The 20,651-nt window shown below is 32.6% G+C and overlaps 2 protein-coding genes across 2 annotated transcripts; both read left to right on the forward strand.

Annotated features, from left to right (window-relative positions):
• The first annotated feature begins 5,364 nt into the window (after positions 1-5,364).
• LOC130805742 (uncharacterized) lies at positions 5,365-6,954 on the forward strand. The gene has a single exon (XM_057670526.1). It carries the CDS (start codon positions 5,365-5,367, stop codon positions 6,952-6,954), a length of 1,590 nt encoding a protein of 529 aa, XP_057526509.1.
• Positions 6,955-9,285: 2,331 nt separating this feature from the next.
• LOC130805857 (GATA transcription factor 20-like) lies at positions 9,286-15,316 on the forward strand. The gene is made up of 7 exons (XM_057670657.1): positions 9,286-9,801; positions 11,630-11,716; positions 11,799-11,932; positions 13,466-13,580; positions 13,666-13,722; positions 14,059-14,127; positions 14,993-15,316. The coding sequence occupies exons 1-7, from the start codon at positions 9,478-9,480 to the stop codon at positions 15,050-15,052; spliced, it is 846 nt and encodes a 281-aa protein (XP_057526640.1). The 5' UTR covers positions 9,286-9,477; the 3' UTR covers positions 15,053-15,316.
• Positions 15,317-20,651: the final 5,335 nt, after the last annotated feature.

A 20,651-nucleotide genomic window follows, 5' to 3' on the forward strand; every position in this document is an offset into this window, starting at 1 on the left:
GGCTATATAAGCTCTTTACAAGACCATATAAACTTATAAAGCCCAAGGAAATTTTTCGTAATATTTAATAAGGAGTTTCTATCGATTAAACATGTAAATTAATTTAAAAAATTCATAATAACCAATTAAAGTATTATAAAAGTATATTAGAGGTCCAGAAGCTATATAAAGTGAGTTTTAGACCAGAAAGTTCAAGAAAAACAAGCCTATGGATTCTAACTAAATTGTTTGACCAATTTATTGATAAACCAACATAAAATTATTAATGTCCTCAAATGTCCACGAAAAATTTGTCCAAGAGTCCTTCTTTGATCATACTGTATATGAGAGTGTCTCGTAAAAATTTCAAGTCCAAAATAGTTCATTTATTATTTATTTCATGTTTTATCGTTTTTGGATTTATTGTTTTATTTAAAATTCATAAGGGTTCATAGATGGTCATATAAACTTATCCAATAATCAAATCATAAACCTACTACCCATATAAGAGTCTCATAAAAATTATAGCTCGAAATAACTTCATTTGGTAATTATTTTATATTTTAACATTTTATGTTTTATCGGTAAGTAATTAAACAATTAGTAAAAATTCATAGAAAAATACCAAAAGCTTATATTCTTGTCCAAACTTGTAGAAAAAAATAATAATATGATTTTATAAATCATTTTATCCATTAATATTATATTTAACCCCTTAAAATTCCATTAATAACCATCTTAATGAAATAACTTTAAGGAAATAAATCTAAATGATTTTCTAACATTTATCTACTGTGGAGTTCATATAAAATAAATTCCTAAAGTTACTAAGCTCACACAAAATTCATTCACAACAATAACTTCACAAAAATACCTCAAAACACCATTATTACGCAATTTTACCTAATAGAAATTCATAAAATTTACATGCATGAACACTAATGTAAAAGTACACATAATAAACATATATTCATCATTAATATCATATAAATGAGAAATTTTCAGATTTATATTTTTTTCTTTTATGACTTTAATTTAATACCGATTTCGGGTAATAATCACAATACTTGTAAATTTATAATGTAAACATATAAATAGCATTTCTAACATTAATATATATAAAATATCATAAGTTTTCAATTTATAACATGCATATACTTAAACTTATAATAAACACTTTACTTTTACTTTTGATACAAAAATGTGTTATTCTTACTTTAAGCCAACATGCAAGATATAATTAAATCAATCTAACATATTGTTATATCTTTTACATGCTCAAGTAAATATAATATAAATGTCACATAGTAAGAAGGTTAAGAAGTGTGTACCATGAGTCACCAAGGATGCAAGAGAAATAATAAGAAATAAGAACTTCAAAATAAGAGAAAATAAGCTCCAACAATAATCTTCAAGGTTTCAAGAATAATAATCCAAGCTCCCAAAATAATAATACTAGAATCTTACAAAAGTTGATGATTTTGCGTAGCAAATGATAAAATTACTTTCTATCTTTATCTCTAACTCCAATTATAAATTCCACATTCAACTTAAAGTCCAAATCTCTCACCATCATAAGTCCCTTTTTCGGCATGTCTTACTAAAATGCTCATAACCTCTAGCTCCGAACTCCAAATCCAATGATTCAAGTGTCTAATTGCTCATAACTTCAAGACCCATATTTCTTAAGACAAACTATAGTGTTAAAATGAGTAGAAAATGGTCAAAAATACACAAAACAGAAGTTGTTCGAAATTGGCTTACCCTTAGTTGTTCAAAATGTTTGAGGGCAAAACATAACCTTTCATGCTCTAATTGATACAATTCTTGGGTAAAAAATGTGAGGAATTTTGTTTATAAGATCACTATAAGGTTTATTTATACATGCATGAAGAGAAATATGGGTAAACACTTCAAATTGTGTTCATATATACAACTAACCAAAAAGGAACAACAAATTGTGAATGTTCGCTTGAGGATGAGGGACTTATAGAACTTGTATATGTGTGTGTGGGGGTATCAATGGAAAGCTTAGGTTGTCTACAATATTATAGTGTAAAAATATGAGGCACTTATTGAGAGAACTTGGGAGAAAAAGGATGATTTGTTGAAGGTATATAAGCTGCCAGAAACTGTTAAGGTGAAGGGGTAGAAAGATGGGGATAAATCTCTCATTTCTAGAGGGATATAAGGTCTTGTAAGGTACCTATAGAAAGCTTAGAGTGTTAGAAAAAGTTTTTAAGTAGTAGCACTCAATTATATAGGGTATAACTTAGGTAAATTAGGGTATCTTTCAGACCCTGCAAAACTGTCACTAAACCTGATCTTTGTACAAATCTACACTATTTTCTTTAATTATACCACAAGCTACCTCAATCTAATAGTTCGGTATCTTCAATAACATGCATGTGGATGTTATGGTAAAAGATGAGGTCAAAATATAATCATTTACTATTTTAAATTAATTTTAGAAGTCACCTAATAGTTTCAAGCAAAATTCTGAAATCCTTGTTTTTAGGAAATGATATATTTTCTTTAAAACTAATATAAAACCATAATCAAAACTTATTTTTAAATACCAAAAAGACTATAATATCATTATAAAAGCTTTTTCATAATCTTTTCTATTTAGATGAATACATTTTCTTTAGATTCAAATATAAGTACTTTTATTAAAGAACTTAAAATAAGCTTTTGTCAACATAGTTTGTGAACACATTTGCAAATAATATAAAGTTTTATAACAATAAACCAAATTAATATATTTATCAAATCATCCAAGTTTATAAGGAAATTTATGTTATTATAGTAAATCAAATTAACTCTGATAAAATTAAGTACATTGAAATCTTTACTTTAAATATAACATTTAACAAAACAAGATTTAGTTTATTTAAACTTAAAAGTTTTAAAATTAAACTCTCATTATGTTTGGCACTTAAGGATAAATAACTAGATACGTTAGTAGCACTAATCCATACTCAAGGCTATTTAAGCTAAGATTAAAAGAGGTTTAAAAATAGGGCTAGTATACATGCAAATATTTTTCCAAGCAACCCTGGGCTTAGTCCCCTTCTGCTTATCCAAGGCCCAAAAAAAATTATTACACACTTGATCAACCATATCAATAATACGCCGGGGGAGGACAAAAACTTGGGCTCAATAAGAATGCATACCATGAATAACACTATTCACCATCTATACTCTACCAGCCATCGAAAGCTTCCTACTAGTCCAATGAGTAACCCGAGCAGTAATTTTATCAACAAGAAATTTACAATCATTAAAATCAAGACTCTTACTAGAAAGAGGAAAATCCAGATAACGAAACGGGAGAGCCCCTTTGGGAACACCAATGGCATTAAGAACACAATCTTCATCATTAACAGGAACACCAGCAAAATAGATAGCACTCTTACTACTATTGATATGTAAACCAGAAACACGAGCAAAATCATTGATCACTTTTCTCAACTTGACCAAAGAAGAAATATCAGGCTGAGCAAAAATAAGCAAATCATCAGCAAACAAAAGCTCCATAATACCAGTCTTCGCACATTTAGGATGAAATTTAACATCCCCAACTTTAACCTTCTTAAGCATCCTAGAAAAATATTCCATAGCCAAAGCGAAGAGGAAGGGGGAAATAGGATATTCCTGCCTTAAACCTTTCTAGCAGCAAAAGGCTTAGAGGGGATTTTAAGTAGCAAATACTACAACATAAAAAACAAATATATATTCTAAAATACTTTAATTTGAAATGTATATGACTTTTAAATTCAAATATATTTGAGTCAACATGAAGGAACAAAGTGAATAGTTGATTCAATGTATACTTCTATAGTACAAGAATTATCAGTCATCACCTCTGTTCAGGTAGTAAAACTGGTAGAGGACATAATTCCTGTTTACATTCCTGATTCCTACAATATCTGATCTCTTATTCAGGCAAAACAAACTAATGGTTGAACGCCTCAGCAAACCAGACCTGGATTCTCTTGAAATATGCTTCCCTACTAAATATTCCCGGTCATTCCTCTCCCAGTTTTTAACTTGCCTCTGGAAACAATATCTGTCCTATTGAAGGAATCCACAGTACACTGCTGTTCGCTTTTTGTGTTTGTATCTTTGAATTTTGTTCAGCTAGAGATAATATAACAATCTATTATACTCTTAAATACCCAGAAACATTACTGTCCAGTAATAGCCTTTTCAAATTTGGTTTTTTCAGTCCAATTAACTCAACTAACAGATCAAATAAATCAACATAAATCAACCACTAAACTCAAATAAATCAACATAAATCAACCACTAAACTCAAATAAATAAATAACTACTCAACATAAATCAAAATTAGTGTAGGAAAAAAAAAATTAGGGTTCATAAGTTTTATTACCTCCTGTAATGGTGCCGGTGCGAGACTGGGAGAGTGGGAGGAGTCGAGGCAGAGGGACTGAAGGAGCAGTGCTGCCGTGCTGCGAGCCTGCGACTGTGAGTCTGTGAGTATGAGAGACAGAGAGAGCGAGAGTGCGAGCCTTGGAGGGAGATGGGAGTTTGGGAATTGGGAGGGACTAGGGAGACGGGCTACTGGGAGGGGAGTGGGGTATTTTTCTCAGTTAGGCTGCTGATATAAAAAAAAATGTAAAAATAAAAAAAAAACGGGTCCTGTAGATCCGCGGGTCCGGGTCTGGGTATTTTTCTCAGATCCGGATCCGGACCCGTGAAATTTAACAGGATCCGGATCCGACCCGGACCCGAAGGGTCTATATTTTTAGGACCTAGATCCATGAAAACGGATACGGATCCACGGATCCGGGTCGGGTCCAGTACCCATTGCCATCCCTAGTCATAACTATTTTATATGACAAATCACTATAAGAATGACACGTGAAATTTTACAGTCTTTTTATTAAATTATATAATACTTCCTCTGTTCTTTTTTACATGCTACATTAGCATGGGCACACATATTAAGGATTCTGATCACCTACATTATAGGTTACTGTTGATCAGGTAAAATATAATATTTTATTGTTGTTGTTTTTTTAAAAAAAAGGAAAAATAGTTTAGATTAGATGAATAATTTCAGATTAAGATAGATTTCAGTTTCATTTCCCCCCAAAAAATATTTTCCCACCCAAATATTAGAATTCCCTCCAATATTACAAATTATCAGCAAAAGTAAAAATTTTTACACAAAAGTCAGCATTAACACATTTCATCTGTCTATAAATAGATTAAATTCTTTATAAAATTTCAACACTTCTTCATTTCAATTTCTTCATCTGTTGTCCTCCCCTTTTAAATTGTTCATAAGAATTTGGATCCAAACCTATTTCTTTCATCAACTCTACAAAACCAACAACAAGCAATCAAAAACAACAAATGGCTGAGGTTCAAATTCAAGAAGAGGAATTCATTAATCCTGATATTGAGGTATTTATATCTTTCTTTGAAAATCTTAATATAGATTGTGAATATGACATTTATAATGAGTACACAAGTGAGAATTATGGAAACATCGATGTCAGTTTGAGTTTGGAGGAACCCATAAGCCATGGTCAAACATTAACACAGGAAGAAATAGAAACAGAAACATTAACACAGGAAGAAACAGAAATAGAAACATTAAGACAGCAACCAGTAGGTAGTAAGAGGGAACTACCAGTTCAGACCAGAAAGTTAATTGTACAACAGTTAACTAGTTTGTCTACAGAATCAGATAGACGTTTGCCACGGGGTACAATTAAAACAATTGCAATGCAACATAACACATCAAGGTGGACAATAGCAAGGCTGTGGGAATTAGCCAAAACATCAATGCAAAATGGCATTGTAATTGATGTTAATAGTAGAAAAAGGGGAAGAGTTGGTAGGAAACCAAAAGTTTTTGACATGAATTTGCTGAATGTTGTTCCGATTGAAAAGAGGACCACAATTAGAGCAATGGCCTCTGCATTAGGCATTGGTCATTCACAAGTTTATAGAATGATAAAATCCGGTATTATTAGAGCACATACGAATTCTATTAAACCAAAACTTTCTCATGACCACAAAATGAGAAGAATCAACTTCATTTTATCCCAAATAATACCACCCACTGTAGACAACATACCAAAATTCGGACTTATGTATAATGTTGTGCACATAGATGAAAAATGGTTCTATATGAGTAGGGCAACACAAAGGTATTATTTATTTCCTTGGGAAGAGGAGGAACCATATAGATGTGTGCAAAATAAAAATTTCATAGGCAAAGTGATGTTTATAGCAGCTGTTGCAAGACCTCACATTAATTCTACAGGTGAAGTGTTGTGGGATGGGAAAATACGAATTTTTCCGTTTACAGAAACTTATTATGCAGTGAGGAGGTCAGAAAACAGACCAGCGTGTACAGCAACATTACGAGCAATAACAAGAGTTACACGCGACATTCTACGAGACAAACTAATCACTGAAGTGCTACCAGCAATAAGATCAAAATGGCCAGCAAATGGGGTGAAAGATATATGGATTCAACAAGATAACGCCAAGCCACATATTTTAATAAATGATCATGCATTCAATGAAGAAGCAAGGAAAGACGGATTTAACATAAGACTTGTTTGTCAACCAGCCTCTAGTCCAGATATGAACATCTTGGACTTGGGAATGTTTAGTGCTCTGCAATCAATTCAATTCAAGTCATTTCCCAAAGACCTCAATGATCTGATAAAGGCGGTGAATGATGCGTATGACACTTTTGAACCAAAGCTTTTAAACTACACTTGGATACAATATCAACTATGCATGATAGAGGTACTAAAAGCTAAAGGCGGTAATAACTATAAGAATCCACACATTGGAAAACAGAGACTGGACAGGCTGGGTCTGCTGCCCAGGCAATTAGAAATTCCACAAGAACTAATTGATGCAGCACGCCAATTTTTATCTCATGGTATAATTAATCTCAATGATCTTCCGCAAGATGATTGAAATTAATTATCAATATGTAGACATTTTGTAAAGGAAACAGTATGTATGACAACATTTTGTAACTATACAATTATGCATACCTCTCCATTTAGTCATTGAGGTAGTCATGTCACAAAAAAAAACTAAGCAAGTTAAACATCATTCATCATTCCAATTTTCACTTGTGTACGTTTATTTAACTCTAAGATTTAACGATTAACATCATTTGAAATTGTGCAAATGTAGGTATCTCAGCCTCATCTTAGTGCTTGAAACGGCAATGAGACAAAACACATTAACCATGTGTTAATATCTCCTGCTCATGTCCAATAATCTAAGGTGGCAATGAAACACGCTACTATCTACACATTTCATCAAGCAAATAACAATCATCATTGAGATATTAACAAAAAAAACATTTTCAATAAATATAAACATCATCAATAATAATTAAATAAGTTAGAATGCTCATGAGTTAAGACCACGAATTGTCGTCTTGCGTGGCCTCTTTTGCTTAGGTTGCACCTTATCGATTAATGCATAATCCTCCTCATCTGGTAAACCGTAGTACCAAGGTGGGGGTTCTTGATCAGGATCTTCAACACAATTTAATTTCCAACATTTCAAATAATAATGATCATACCACGAACCAAAGATATTATCGTATTTTTTACATTCTCTTTGGGATTCAGTTAATGAGTCGCACGCTTTTTCCTTTGTGTCCATCTCCTTAATAATCTTATGTAGCAATAAAAACATAACAGAGGAAGTACACATAATAAAAATCTTATCATTAGTAATAGACATTAAAAAAAAACAGGTTAGATCAAAGTTTAAAAAAATCAGAATAAGAACATGGATGAGAATCATTAATCAAAACAGATCTCATCAACTACTAGAACCAGATCATCGTTTTCGTAATTTAAAACAAACCAAAAACAGAATCAAAAAAATAACAGAATTAAAATCATAATCAAATTAAAATAAACATGAGAAAACAAAAAAAAGAGATCAGATCCAACATTAAATAAATCGAAATAAGAACAACATGCAACAACATCATATTTCAAACCAGATCTGGTGAAGAACTAAAACCAGATCATGATTTTGGGATTAAAAACAGCTAAAAAACATAATCAAAAAAATAACAAAATCAATATCATAAACGTATTAAAATAAATATTAAATAAAAAAAAAACAGAGTAGATCAAAGTTTAAAAATATCAAAAAATGAACATGCAAGAGAATCATTAATCAAAACAGATCTCATCGACTGCTACAACCACATCATCGTTTTCGTAATTTAAAACAAACCAAAACCATAATCAAAAAAATAACAGAATCAAAATCATAATCAAATTAAAATAAACATGAGAAAACAAAAAAAAGAGATCAGATCCAACGTATAAACATAAACATGAAATAAAAAGAAAACAGAGCAGATCAAAGTTTTAAAAAAATCAAAATACAAAGAACATGCAAGAGAATCATGATTTTAGGATCAAAGCATACCAGATGACGATTAAAGCAAAGTGTATAAAGAATATACCAGAAGAAATAGAGAAATTTCGGAAAACCCAGATGTAAAGCTTTAAGAGTTACAAAACCAAAGATCAGAAATAAAACCAGATCTAATCCACCCTTTCGCCAGAAATAGTGAAAGAAAACCAAAGAAATGAAATCAGAAACGAAGCCAAAGAATTGAAATCACAAACAAAGCCAAAAATGTTTAGGGTTAGAAGTTTCCAGAGAGAATGAGAGAGAAAGAGAGGGGGAAACGGCAAAGGAAGACAAATGTGATTAGGGTTAGGAAAGCACAATGCCGTCAATTTATATAAAGAAAAATCAAGGGTCAGATCTTGGGCAAACAAAATCGAACGGCTGATATTAATCCCACAATTAATATTAAGAAGTTGGGAAGGTTGGTTTAAATGGGAGAAATAATTAATTGAGATAGTGTATTTAAATAGAGGAAATAATTAATTGGGATGGTGGGTTATGGGAGATTAGTTGAGTTTTTAATGAGAATAATAAATATGGAGGGAAAATTAATTTTAATTGGAAATAAATAAAGATTAAATAATGGTAGGTAAAAAAGTTAGAGAGGTATAGAGTAGGATAAAAGTAGGGGTAGGTAGAATTTTAAATGATTGTTTTATTACCAAAAATAGAAATGTAGCAAGTAATATGAAATTGCCAAAAATGGAATATGTAGCAAGTATTATGAAACGGAGGAAGTAATATAAAGTTAGAGATACTATTGATAATCGAAAAAAATACAGATGTACAAATAATAAAGTGCAAAAATACACGTACCACTGATAATTTCTATTAAAAATGCTTCATACTTCATTATTATTTTTCCTTAATGATGTATCTTCAGAACCTGGATAATGGTCTCTTCACTTTTACAAAAACGACTTTTTAGCTCTGACAACAAAATCTAATTCCCCATTTTTATCCATTTTTAGCCCTTCCCTTTCCTCTCTCCTACCTCAACAACCCCCATTTTTCTCCTTCAAAGAATTAGGGTTTTACAGGAAAATGGAGCAAGTAATTTCAAATCGATTCGAAGATCAAAATCAAGTTGCGATTACGGAAGAAGATGACGACTCCTTTGACACTGACACTGAGGAATTCAGTAATGGCGATGAAGAAATAGAGGTGGAAGACGATGAAGATGAAGATAAAGAAGCGCATGTTAGCATAGCAATTCCTGGTGATGCGATGAACATTAAGAGTAATTTGACATCTGGTGCTTCTTTGATGTGCTCTGCTTCGTCTTCGTTGGTTCGGAGAAAAACTGGTGAACTTACTATTGCTTTTGAAGGAGAAGTTTATGTATTCCCTTCTGTTACTCATGACAAGGTAGTTTTCTTTCATTTCTTCCCTTATCTTTAGATTGAAGTTAAATCTCTGGAAAATTATAGTAATTTATAACGAAGAATGAAAATTCATGTGGAATCTATTGGTTATGTAATGACCTTGATCTTCTGAGTATAATTTAAGGCTTTGATATTGTTATTGTGTTGTTGAATCTTTGATGTTTTGTTTTGAAAGAAAATTTGCTATCAGTTGTGTTATCAATCTTCATTACAAAAAATAAAAAAATAATAAAAAAAAGAAAAACTTCATGCTTATCAATTTTTTGGTCACAATTAAGAGTGAACAGTGATTGTTAACATAAAGAATAAAGGAAAAAATTTCCATTGAGCTTATGCACAATAAGACCTGCAGAAGAGAATTAACTACACATAAGTCGATCATCTTAAAACCAATTGGTGATGGGAAGAGTAGCCCATTAGACTTATATGTTAGTCAAGCCCTCTGCTTTAATGCCATGAAAATTTTGTCATTCACTTGTACACAATAAGATCCGTACAAGAGGACTGTTGTTTCCACACAAGTTCGGTGAGGTTCATTTTAAAACCAATTTGTAATAGAAAGAGTAGCCAACAAAGCTTATATGTTAGTCAACTTCTCTCAACTTCTTCGATGTGAGATCACACGTGAGTTATAGTAACTCTTAACAAAAAAGAGTAAATAATGATTGACGCACATGCAATAAGTTGGAAATTTATGTGGGTGATTTTTTTGGGTACGTTAAAGTTATGAAGCAGATGCATGAACAGGAAAATAAATAGCAATACATGTTTGGTGGTGTATCTTATGTTAATTTCCAAATCAATGTATGCATGTTTTGTTTTGCTTTTTTATTTTCCCCAATTTGAATATAAAATGTGGAAAATAAAGTCTGTTACGGATATGGATTTGTGATACATAGGTTATGTCTAGGTTTTAATGAGCTAGTTGTCACAAACTTACTGCTCACTTTCCTCTATTTGGGTATGGGACCTGCAATGAGCGACAAGCACTCACATGTTGGGTCTAATTTGATACATGAATAGGGAAAATGCTTAGGCTGTAGCAGTTTGGTTTTAGGGTTTTACATTTAATGTTTCTTGATGATAAGGTGAATAGGGTGCTGAGAGATTTTCACAGATTGTTCTAATGATAATAATTGGGTCTTGTTGTGAATTAGGATAAAATAGCATAAACATAACAGGATTTATATATTTAGTATCCAGTTGTTTTGAATGTTTTATTAGTAGTTAAAATAGTTGATTTTTGAAGTGGACTTTTTAAACTGGTCAATCATCTTTGAAGTTGTTTCTTTTGATAAATTCTACTACTAATTTATTGTAAGTCAATAATCTTTTGAGTTGTTCAGTAGAGTCTTAGGGTGTCGACTAATGAAATATGTTGAGATAAACTCTGGTTTGTTATACTGTGCTAAACTAATTGAGCTTTTGGAGCTTGCTATGGGAACACAAGATAAGGTTGGATTAACATTTGACCACAAACCTTTTAAGTTTACACAAAAGATTTCACTTGTTTTCAGTTCAGCACACCTCATTTAGTCCTTGAGTCTCTAGATGACGTTGGGAAACTGGGAGGTATTTTAACTTAAAATGAAGTATAGACTTTGTTTGCTAACATGTTATGTTGTAAAGATGATATTGTTGGAATATTCTATGGTGAAAAACTTGTTTGGATAAAATGCTTTTTGTATATCTCTGTAAGTCCTCAACAACTAGGCTCTTTGTTGCTTGTCTTGTATCTTTGAGGATTTGATGCACTTCTTTTGGATGCTGCCAAATCATTATTGCTATGTGTTGTATAATGGTTTTTATAGGTGCAAGCAATTTTATTACTCTTGGGAGGCCGTGACTTTTCAACTAGTGTACCTACATCGGAGTTCCTACTCCAGCAGCATGACATGGTATTATTAGAACCTCTGAAATTCTAATATTTGTACTTGCCCTAATATTAACCGAGGCCACATATTTTGCAAAATGATACAGACAACAGGTGATCTATCATATGGCCAAAAAATATCCCATAGAATCGCATCTTTGGTTAGATTTCGAGAAAAGAAGAAAGAAAGATGTTTTGATAAGAAAATTCGTTACACATGCCGAAAAGAGGTTGCTCAGAGGTAATTCATTTGTGTTCTTTTTAACCTGTCAAGAAAAACCTATCTTACAACACTCTAAAAAAAGCGAGCTTTTAGTTTTGTTGTCGACATTCACATGGAAAAAAACCGCGGTCGCGAATGCATTTTTGGAAACGGTTACGGCGTCGTGGATAACGGCTATAACAGAGTAATAACGCAATCGCGGTCAGCAGCTAATGCAGTGTGAATTTTTGAATAAAAAAATCACAGAAGGGGAGTTTTGAACTTATAATTGCATTTTTGTTGTTGAACTATTATTATTATTATGCAAAATTTGCGTTCATAGATATTATAATTCTATGAGGTACTTTAGTGTGTAATTGATCAACTTATTAGTTAATTTGTTTAGTAACTAAAATTATGAGCTTTGAACTTATTAGTTAATTTTATGAAATTTTAATGGGAAGACAGATGACTTTGTAACGGTTACATATTGTTGAAACGGTGAAATGAGGGGTGTTACTCATTATAACGGGGGAGTTTTTATTCTATGCTTGTGAATGTTTATTGCAATCTCGGTTAAACCATAGAACCAAATTTCTTTCTGCTTTTTTGTTCGGTTGGTCAATCTTCTCTTAGAGCTATATCTTGGTAAGTGCGGCTACATGGCAGTGAAAGTATATTTCTGAAGGTCATTGTGCTTTTGAATGTTAGTGTGCTCACTGAACAATGGACATCTCAAAATAATCTTGGCTAGCAAAATGTTTGGCGATCCGATTTTGTAAATTAGAAGACATTTCTTTTGACTGCCTATGAGTGTTTCTAGAAAATTCAAGTCATGCACTTGTTTCACTGTATCATCTTCCATCAGTTGATGGAACTATTTGATATCGACTCGACTGTTGCACTATCTTTTCCATTTGAACTGCATTTCTTAGTTCTTTCTCTGGAATCCTTTTGCCATTATTGCTTCTGCGTTATTGTTAGCATCTCATCCAAGCACCATTAGAATTAGGAATAATAATTGTATTTTGGGAATTATAGTGTTTTCATATTTTATGGATAAGTAATAATGGATAATTACAAAATTTGAAATCACATATGGAGGATTGCGTAAAATGTTTAGAAGAGTGTTTGGGGGAGAACTTGTTTGACTATAGTGTCTATTCCCGGAAGTGACTATAGTGTTTGGGGGAATACTTCATTTTTGATGAAATCAAGAGTATTGTAGTTTCTAAGCACACATTAAAATAGCATGTTTGGACCGGTGCTTCACCAAAAAACGCTTTTCTGGCGATCCTACTGTTTATAGCTTAACTGTGATTTTGTTGTGCCAATTTATTTTAGGCCTTTATGACCGATGACTGGCTGAAGAATATAATGATTGTTGTAATTTGGCAGCTTTTTTAATCACCTTCCCCTTTTGCAACAAATAAAAGAAAATATGAAAAGCCCTGTTGAAGCATACTTTGAGGGGTGTCTTAACAAGTGCTAGTTATTAGAAACTAATGCTTTTCATTTTCTAACAATCAGATATTTTAATGTTAAATTTAACATGGGTTTCTTTTCCCACAGTATGCGCACTTGTCAACACTGTGGAATTAGTGATAAGTCCACACCAGCTATGCGTCGAGGGCCATCTGGTCCCAGGACTCTTTGTAATGCTTGTGGGCTAATGTGGGCGAACAAGGTGGATTTCAATGCACGATCACTCTGCTTATGTCTAATATAATCAGGATAGTTAAGATCTTGATCCATTTATATTTGTTGTTTAGGGAACCCTCAGAGATCTTTCAAAGACAGGGAGGATTGTACCATTTCAGGGTGACCGGGTATGTAAAATTGAGTTGGCACAAATTTTAACAATAAACTTTGTTATAAATTTTGCTTGTGTAACATTTACTTGCAATATGGATCCCCATTTTGTGAGAGAATGGTAGGTCCATGTTGCAAATAAATAGAATCAAAAGAATTGTGTGTTGGAGCAGCATGTTTGATTTTATGTGTTCGTCAGATTTAAGACAGAATATTGATGGGGTAAGTTAACTGGAAATGCAATATGATTACAGCGTCTAATTTCCACTTAGTTTTTTGTGATTCCCTTTTTTCCCTTTTCTAGTGTTAGAGATAGATTTAGGCTTCAATGGCATTTCATGTTGCATTTTCAGGACACTCCGAGTGATAGAAAGCCTTTAGCAATGGAGCCTGGTAATTCTTATGGAAATCAAGAAATGCAGGTATATATCTTCTTTTTAATTCCATTGTTAAGGATTCCCTCTTATATGCATCCAAATACAAGAATCAAGACCCAGCTTGTTCGAAGGAAGTCTGTCAAATTTGTTTATAGGGGTGTTTGCCAATTAACTTTTTTCTTGGCTTCTTGGTTGGCTTTTTGGCTGGTCAAATAGCCTAAAAAATAGCTTTTAATCTAGTTGAAAAGCAAACTTCAAAGCAAAAATCAAAAAGCTATTCATAGTAGCTTTTTACATTGGCTTTTGGTTTTTGGTATACTTTTTCTCTAATAAACAATCAACAATCAACAAATAATTTTTTTCCAAACATCTCTATAATAGCTAGCTTAAGTAGCTGTCTTATGAGAATATTTCGAGCTTGACAAACCAAACAACATCTTCAGCCAACAGCTCCAATTAGTATTCATTTACCGAACAAGCCCAATATGATTATGACCCCTTTTTGCTGAAGAGCTCTAGCTAGTGAAAGAGAGCTTTTCTCATCGTTCCAACTCCTAACATGTATTGTTGAACTTCTTCCATATGCTAAAGGCTTATCGACAAGCTTGTCCGAACTCATTAAGTGTTAGGCCTGACCCTGAAATTTTTTTTCCACACATTGTCATAACCTGATGGAATGGAGCATCTGGCATCCTGTCTGTCTTGCTGCCCGTGGAAGGCAGTTAAGTTGCTCGTGAGCCATTAGCCTCTTCTACTATAGTTTAGTTGAATATAGCAATCAAATTTCTCCGTTGAACCTTTCAGTTCTCTTTGCCTTCTGTTCGGCGAAACCTTCTGTTTATGCGTATTAGTGCTAGAATTTTTTATGTGTTGAAAGTTCTTGTGGTTCACTTTTATCATCTGATTGCAGAGATGCGCAGAGGGTATTGCCATGCATGGAAAGTTAAATAAGGGCACAAGAGACTTTTGAAGAGCTTTGGAAGAACCCAGAAGAAAGTTATTAAGGAATGTTTTATGTTATTTTGTTATTAATTTGTTCATGAGTTAGTTTGTTATTCTTGCAAAAGAAGGCATCCTCATATTCATGTATATATAAAGAAGGGGAGGGAAGGAAAGGAAATCATGATTTGTATTGACATTCAGTGTGGTTACGCATTTGGGAGCCTTGAGCAGCTCAAATAGCGCATATATCCTATTACATAATGCAATCATTTTCTTATTGATTGCCAATTCATAACCTAGTTTGCCTTGCAGAAACTCATAGCCTGTTACATTTTCCCCTACAAATAGCCTGTTACATAATCTAGTTTGTCTTGCAGAAACTCGGTCCTTCCACCATTGACGCAAGTTACAGCCAGTGACATCTCAGTATATTACAGAGGCTAAGCCTTTAGCTTCTGAATCAAGAAAAACCTCAACTAGAGAGAATGAACAGGTACAAATTACATGACGAAAAATTGGATTTTGCTATTTTCCAGGTTAGATGCCTGTATTTCTTTTTTAAAAAATGAGTCATTTTTTAAAGAATAACTTATGAGAATATATGATTTTTTGAGTATACAACAACTTTACATTGCTCCAATGCCATTAAAGTGGCTCCTGGTTGAATGTATGCACTCTTATCCTTGTAATAACAAGGAGCCCACTTCAAAATATCCCTTGATTGAAGTAATCACTATCTCACTAATGGCCCTAGTGTTTGAATGTGGCATCTTCCTACTGTTACAAACTTACAATGTGCTTTTTTCCCATTATTATGATAATACTCCCTAGTCCCTCCATAACTCTGTCCCTGCATCTATTTTTTTTTTAATTTAAGTTTGTTCACTTTACATCACTTTTCATGTTTGACTTTGAATAAGAACATGAAATTGAGTTGGTTACAATTAATGTTACTCTCCCTCCTTTATTGGCGCTGTTTCGTTTGAGAATACTTGGAAAAACAAGAGTCAATGATCTTTCTTTCCCCATATTGTGAAATTAAGTCTCTATTTCTTTTTTCTTTTTTTTTTTCTTTTTTTTTTTGTTGAGGATGAACATGAGTCATGAGTTATTATGTCATGCGTGTGTTCATGACCAAATCCTCATGTCGAAGCTGACTTCTTGGGTCTCTTCAATTGAAGAAATTTTATTGGAGGCCAACTAATTGGTTTGGCATGGAGGTCTTGTAGGCTTTTTTGTTGCGTTTTCATTTTTTTTTCAAAAAAAGTTCAGTACTTTTGTTAAACCTATGTTGATAGAAAGTTTTTGAATCGATTGTGTACCTGGTGATATAATGCTTAGTTATGGAGCATTTACAGACATTAGATGGAAAAACGGGTGAGATTAATTTTTGGGAGCTCTAAATTTGGGATACTACAGATTCTGCTGTGAAATTACACTGAAGTCGTCCATGGCTCAACTGAAATTTGGGATACTATAGTATGAATTATTAGGCTGTCTGTCACTGTTAGATAACCGCCATTTTCAATTACTTTTCACTATAGCTTATTATTTCCCTAACCATTTGAAAACTATGCAAAGAAAGTGACGTCCCCACATAGCCAAATATGTATTTCTGGAGTAGGATTGTCGAATTCATTTTGTTTTGCATCCTCCAATGTCCTATTCTCGAGTGTTTCAGGTATCATCATCCTTTTTCATGGAGGAATAACGACCAAGGTATTTTATCGAGACGATTAGTTTCAATACCTTAATTAGTTTCTGCCTTTTAGTTGTTCTATAAGCTGTGACGGTGTCTGTTTCTTTGAAGGTAGTCAGGAATTGCTGTACATGAATCAGTTTCTTTAACTCTGCATTCCTAGTGGCCATATTAGTGAGAAGGGGATAATAGTAACCTTGCTTCATGAAATTTTTGTCCGTGTTAGTTTGACGCTTTTTCCTTTTTTGCTGGAACATATTTGGAGCTGCCCCTTATGTATTTTCATGGGCATCAATAGGTCGCTATAGTTTTGTCAATTTTGTATGAGGCGGTCTAGAGGAATCGAGGAAGTTACCAATCAGGGGCGAAGCCAGGTTTTTGTGTGACTTGAATTTTTTTTATTTAAATAATTTTTTTGTTTTAAATGCTATTTTTGAAAAAATTTAGGAAAACTATCTTGGAGCATTTTGGTGATGATGAATTGAATTATTCTTTGAGATTTATTACGGATAGAATAGATAAATTGTGTGCTTGGGCTAACAAGATATCTATTACTATTGATTTTCATCTTATTTGTGCGTCATCTAGTCGGAGGGTCATTCTATAGAGTATTTTTTTCTACATTTTCATTGACATGGAGGTTTAGCGAACATTTGCATGATTTAGATGATGCGGTTTGTTCAGGTTAGGAATAGGCATGAGTGGGATCTAGGTTGCGTCCAACAAGACCTAGATCCAAACCCTATTCTATTAGACGTAGGTCGTACATCTAGATCTGAAAATTTTGGAACCAAACCTAGAACTTTTAGAGCTTAGTGGGTTGTGTTCAAACTAGCTTGTTTTTTTTTCTAAAACACTGTAGAAAAATATATCATGCAATTTTTCGCTCTTTAATATGACACTATTTAAACATTTTCAGTTAATAAAGATTTTCTAATAATTCATACTATTTGAGCAACCATATAGATTAAGTTTTCCAACATTCAAAAATTCTTAAAACAAAATGTTTAGCCTTTCAATTTTTTAATTATAAATTCAATGATTAGATTTACAATTACACAAATTGATAAAGATTCAATTCACACAATTAAAATACAAAAAAGTTTCAAAAATGAACGATTGACATAGGATAGTTTTTATATAATTTAAAAAAAATACAAAAGGATTTATAGGTCGGATTTTAGTCTCAAAAATATGTACCAAAACTCAAATCGTAAAATCATGGAACCAAAAATAAGACCCGAATCCATAGGGTCCAAAAATGGATGGATTCAAACCCATGCATTCCTAGAAAAGGATCAAGAACTAGGACATATGGTTGTCCATTCATGATTATTAGATATTGTCAAAACTTGGAGAAAGGCACATGAAAGGTAAGAATGTATCCTGGTGATAAATTAAGACACAACCATCATTTTGCATAGTACAAGAATGGTTGTTTTAAAGCAAGTAGACTGTCAAATGACATTTATGATTACATAAGACAACTCAGTGTGACTGGTATACAAGCAACTTTCATATGACATCGGTCAGGCAGAACTATACTAGGGTTTATGCTAGCATGAATCAAGTATACAACCTTAGACAAGCTATTAAGAAATGAATGGTAGGTCACCTATACAACATTGTCTGTATACTATTTAGTAATCGAGAATAACTGAGTGGTTTGGACGTTCATAAAGGCTAATGGACAGTTAAATAAGTTTAATGCAAACACCTAGATCCATTTAGTTTGTGCGCACATGGCCTCGTGTTATTTTGATTGATTGTACCTACTAAACCAACAAAAAGTGACGGACATGTGAGATTATTATTATAACGCAAACCAATCACAACTTTTTAGTAGTTTTTGGCTTAATGAGATATAAGATTGCAGTTTCCTACAATCGAGTGTTGGATAGGTTTTAAGATTTATTTGGGGTAATCAAACTCGTAATGTAATTGTAACTGATCATGATGAAAGTTTATCTTCAGCTATCCATATATTTTTCCATGTAAATCCTAATCTCCATCAAATATTTGCTACTTTTATTTAAACTATCGAACTAATGTCTTTGTTCTACAAATGTAGATAAAAAAAATTTGGTATGTGTATGTCACATAGGAACAATGTGCAATTCGGAAAACATAGTGAATGGATTATATAGTAGTAAATATATAAACTAAAAAAGAGGGATATTTAGGCATACACGACAGAATTCTTCGGTTATTTGATCCATAATTACAGATTAAGAACATCATTGGAGAATGATACTTGTTCCCTGATCAAAAAGAAATAAAAAGATCATCCAATACAAAATGAAAACTTGAATCAAGCATTAAGAGAAGCTTTACGTGCATGGACGAGTGATTGCACACATATAGGTAATCAAGCTTCTGGTAGAATCGAGAACCTACATTCATACCTTGGTAATGATAGTATCTTTTTTGATATTCTATTTAAGAGGACGCATGCACAAATAACAAATCAACAAGCCAAAATATGACCAGCATTGGAGAACTAAGTAACAAGCCCAATATGCTAGATCTTCGACTAGGCTATCAAGTGGGGCATCAACACCTCTAGAAGTACTAGCACCTATTAGTGTACAAACAAACTCACCCTTCTAATCCTTAACGACAACCCAATCAATAGATTGTCCCATAGAAAGTGTGAAAGTATATCCCTGATAGTTACTTTACATATCCTTGTCATCAATTGATTCAAAGAACTATGTTCGCTCATAGGTTCATCAATGTGAGTACGCACATGTTCTAAAAAGCTACCTCTTGTTATTTCTCTGTCTCATTGTCTGCTCCTGCTTAGCACAATAAGCATACCCAATAATACCCCTCTAATAAGGATCGCTATCTAACAAGCCTAAGACTAAAACTATTCCTTAACAATAAATTCCTACGGAAATCTTTGCCTTCTACCATGATTACCAGTTACATTTATACATATTTAAAGAATACAAAATACAAAAAAGATAAAAATATATAATGTTCATAATTAAACAATAAGTGTTGATCAATTGAACTATATAAACTAATTAATTAAACAATAATAAATAATCATTAAGCAAGTAGTCAATTATGAAAGTTTAAAAATAGCAATTTTAATTATATGTAAGTGTCATTTACGTAGTCAAATTTATATCTCCTAAACTTTCAATTCTAAATTGAAGTTTGTGTAAATCATTTTAGAGAGGAGAGTAATATGACAGTTTTAAAAAAGGAGAGGCAAAATAGGAATTTTAATAAAAAAAACATGGTGACACAATAAAAAGAATAACAACAGATAACAACGATGTTTTACTGGAACACACATAGCTAGTTTGCTACCTTACATACACATTGTCACATTGATGCAAGGCTCTTGTGCCTCTGTTCTTCTAGTTCCTTGGAGGCCCAATTCCACAACCATATTATTTTGAAAGATTGAAAAAAATAAGATAAATAAACAATTTAATTCCGAATATAAGATTCGGGAAAACTTATGTCCCAAAATAAGCTTCCGTACATCCAAGCCTAGCCTCGGGTAAGTCGCTGTTAGTAACAGCGAATGAGGAGAAAAAAAAAAAGAATTAAAAGGCCCTAAGTCGCTGTTAGTAACAGCGACTTAAGGAGTTGACCAGTCAACCCCTTAAGTCGCTGTTACTAACATCGACTTATAAAAAAAAAATAAAAAAAAAATAAAATAATTTAAATTTTAATAGTACTGAACTTAAAGTAGCTGTATTTTTTTGTTTTTGGAGCAGCTTGTTTTTTAACCTTCAAACAATTATTTAATAGCAGATGAACTAACTATATAAACTTGTTATTGTTTGATTAATCTTCCGATGTGGGATTGTTTTCTGGAACACATCAAAATAAATAAAACCAAAAATTAGCTCATGAATAGAGCACCGATGTGGGACTAAGTTATTGAAGAGGAAGACATCCACCA

Source organism: Amaranthus tricolor, chromosome 2, assembly GCF_026212465.1.
Source record: "Amaranthus tricolor cultivar Red isolate AtriRed21 chromosome 2, ASM2621246v1, whole genome shotgun sequence".
NCBI lineage: Eukaryota > Viridiplantae > Streptophyta > Magnoliopsida > Caryophyllales > Amaranthaceae > Amaranthus > Amaranthus tricolor.

What these genes read in the sequence shown, in the direction of transcription:
- LOC130805742 (XM_057670526.1), top strand. Translation starts at nt 5,365, where the DNA reads ATGGCTGAGGTTCAAATTCAAGAAGAGGAATTCATTAATCCTGATATT.
- LOC130805857 (XM_057670657.1), top strand. Translation starts at nt 9,478, where the DNA reads ATGGAGCAAGTAATTTCAAATCGATTCGAAGATCAAAATCAAGTTGCG. An exon ending in CGAAAAGAGGTTGCTCAGAG is followed by an intron (nt 11,933 to 13,465) that starts GTAATTCATTTG and finishes CTTTTCCCACAG; the next exon opens with TATGCGCACTTGTCAACACT. An exon ending in GGCTAATGTGGGCGAACAAG is followed by an intron (nt 13,581 to 13,665) that starts GTGGATTTCAAT and finishes TTTGTTGTTTAG; the next exon opens with GGAACCCTCAGAGATCTTTC.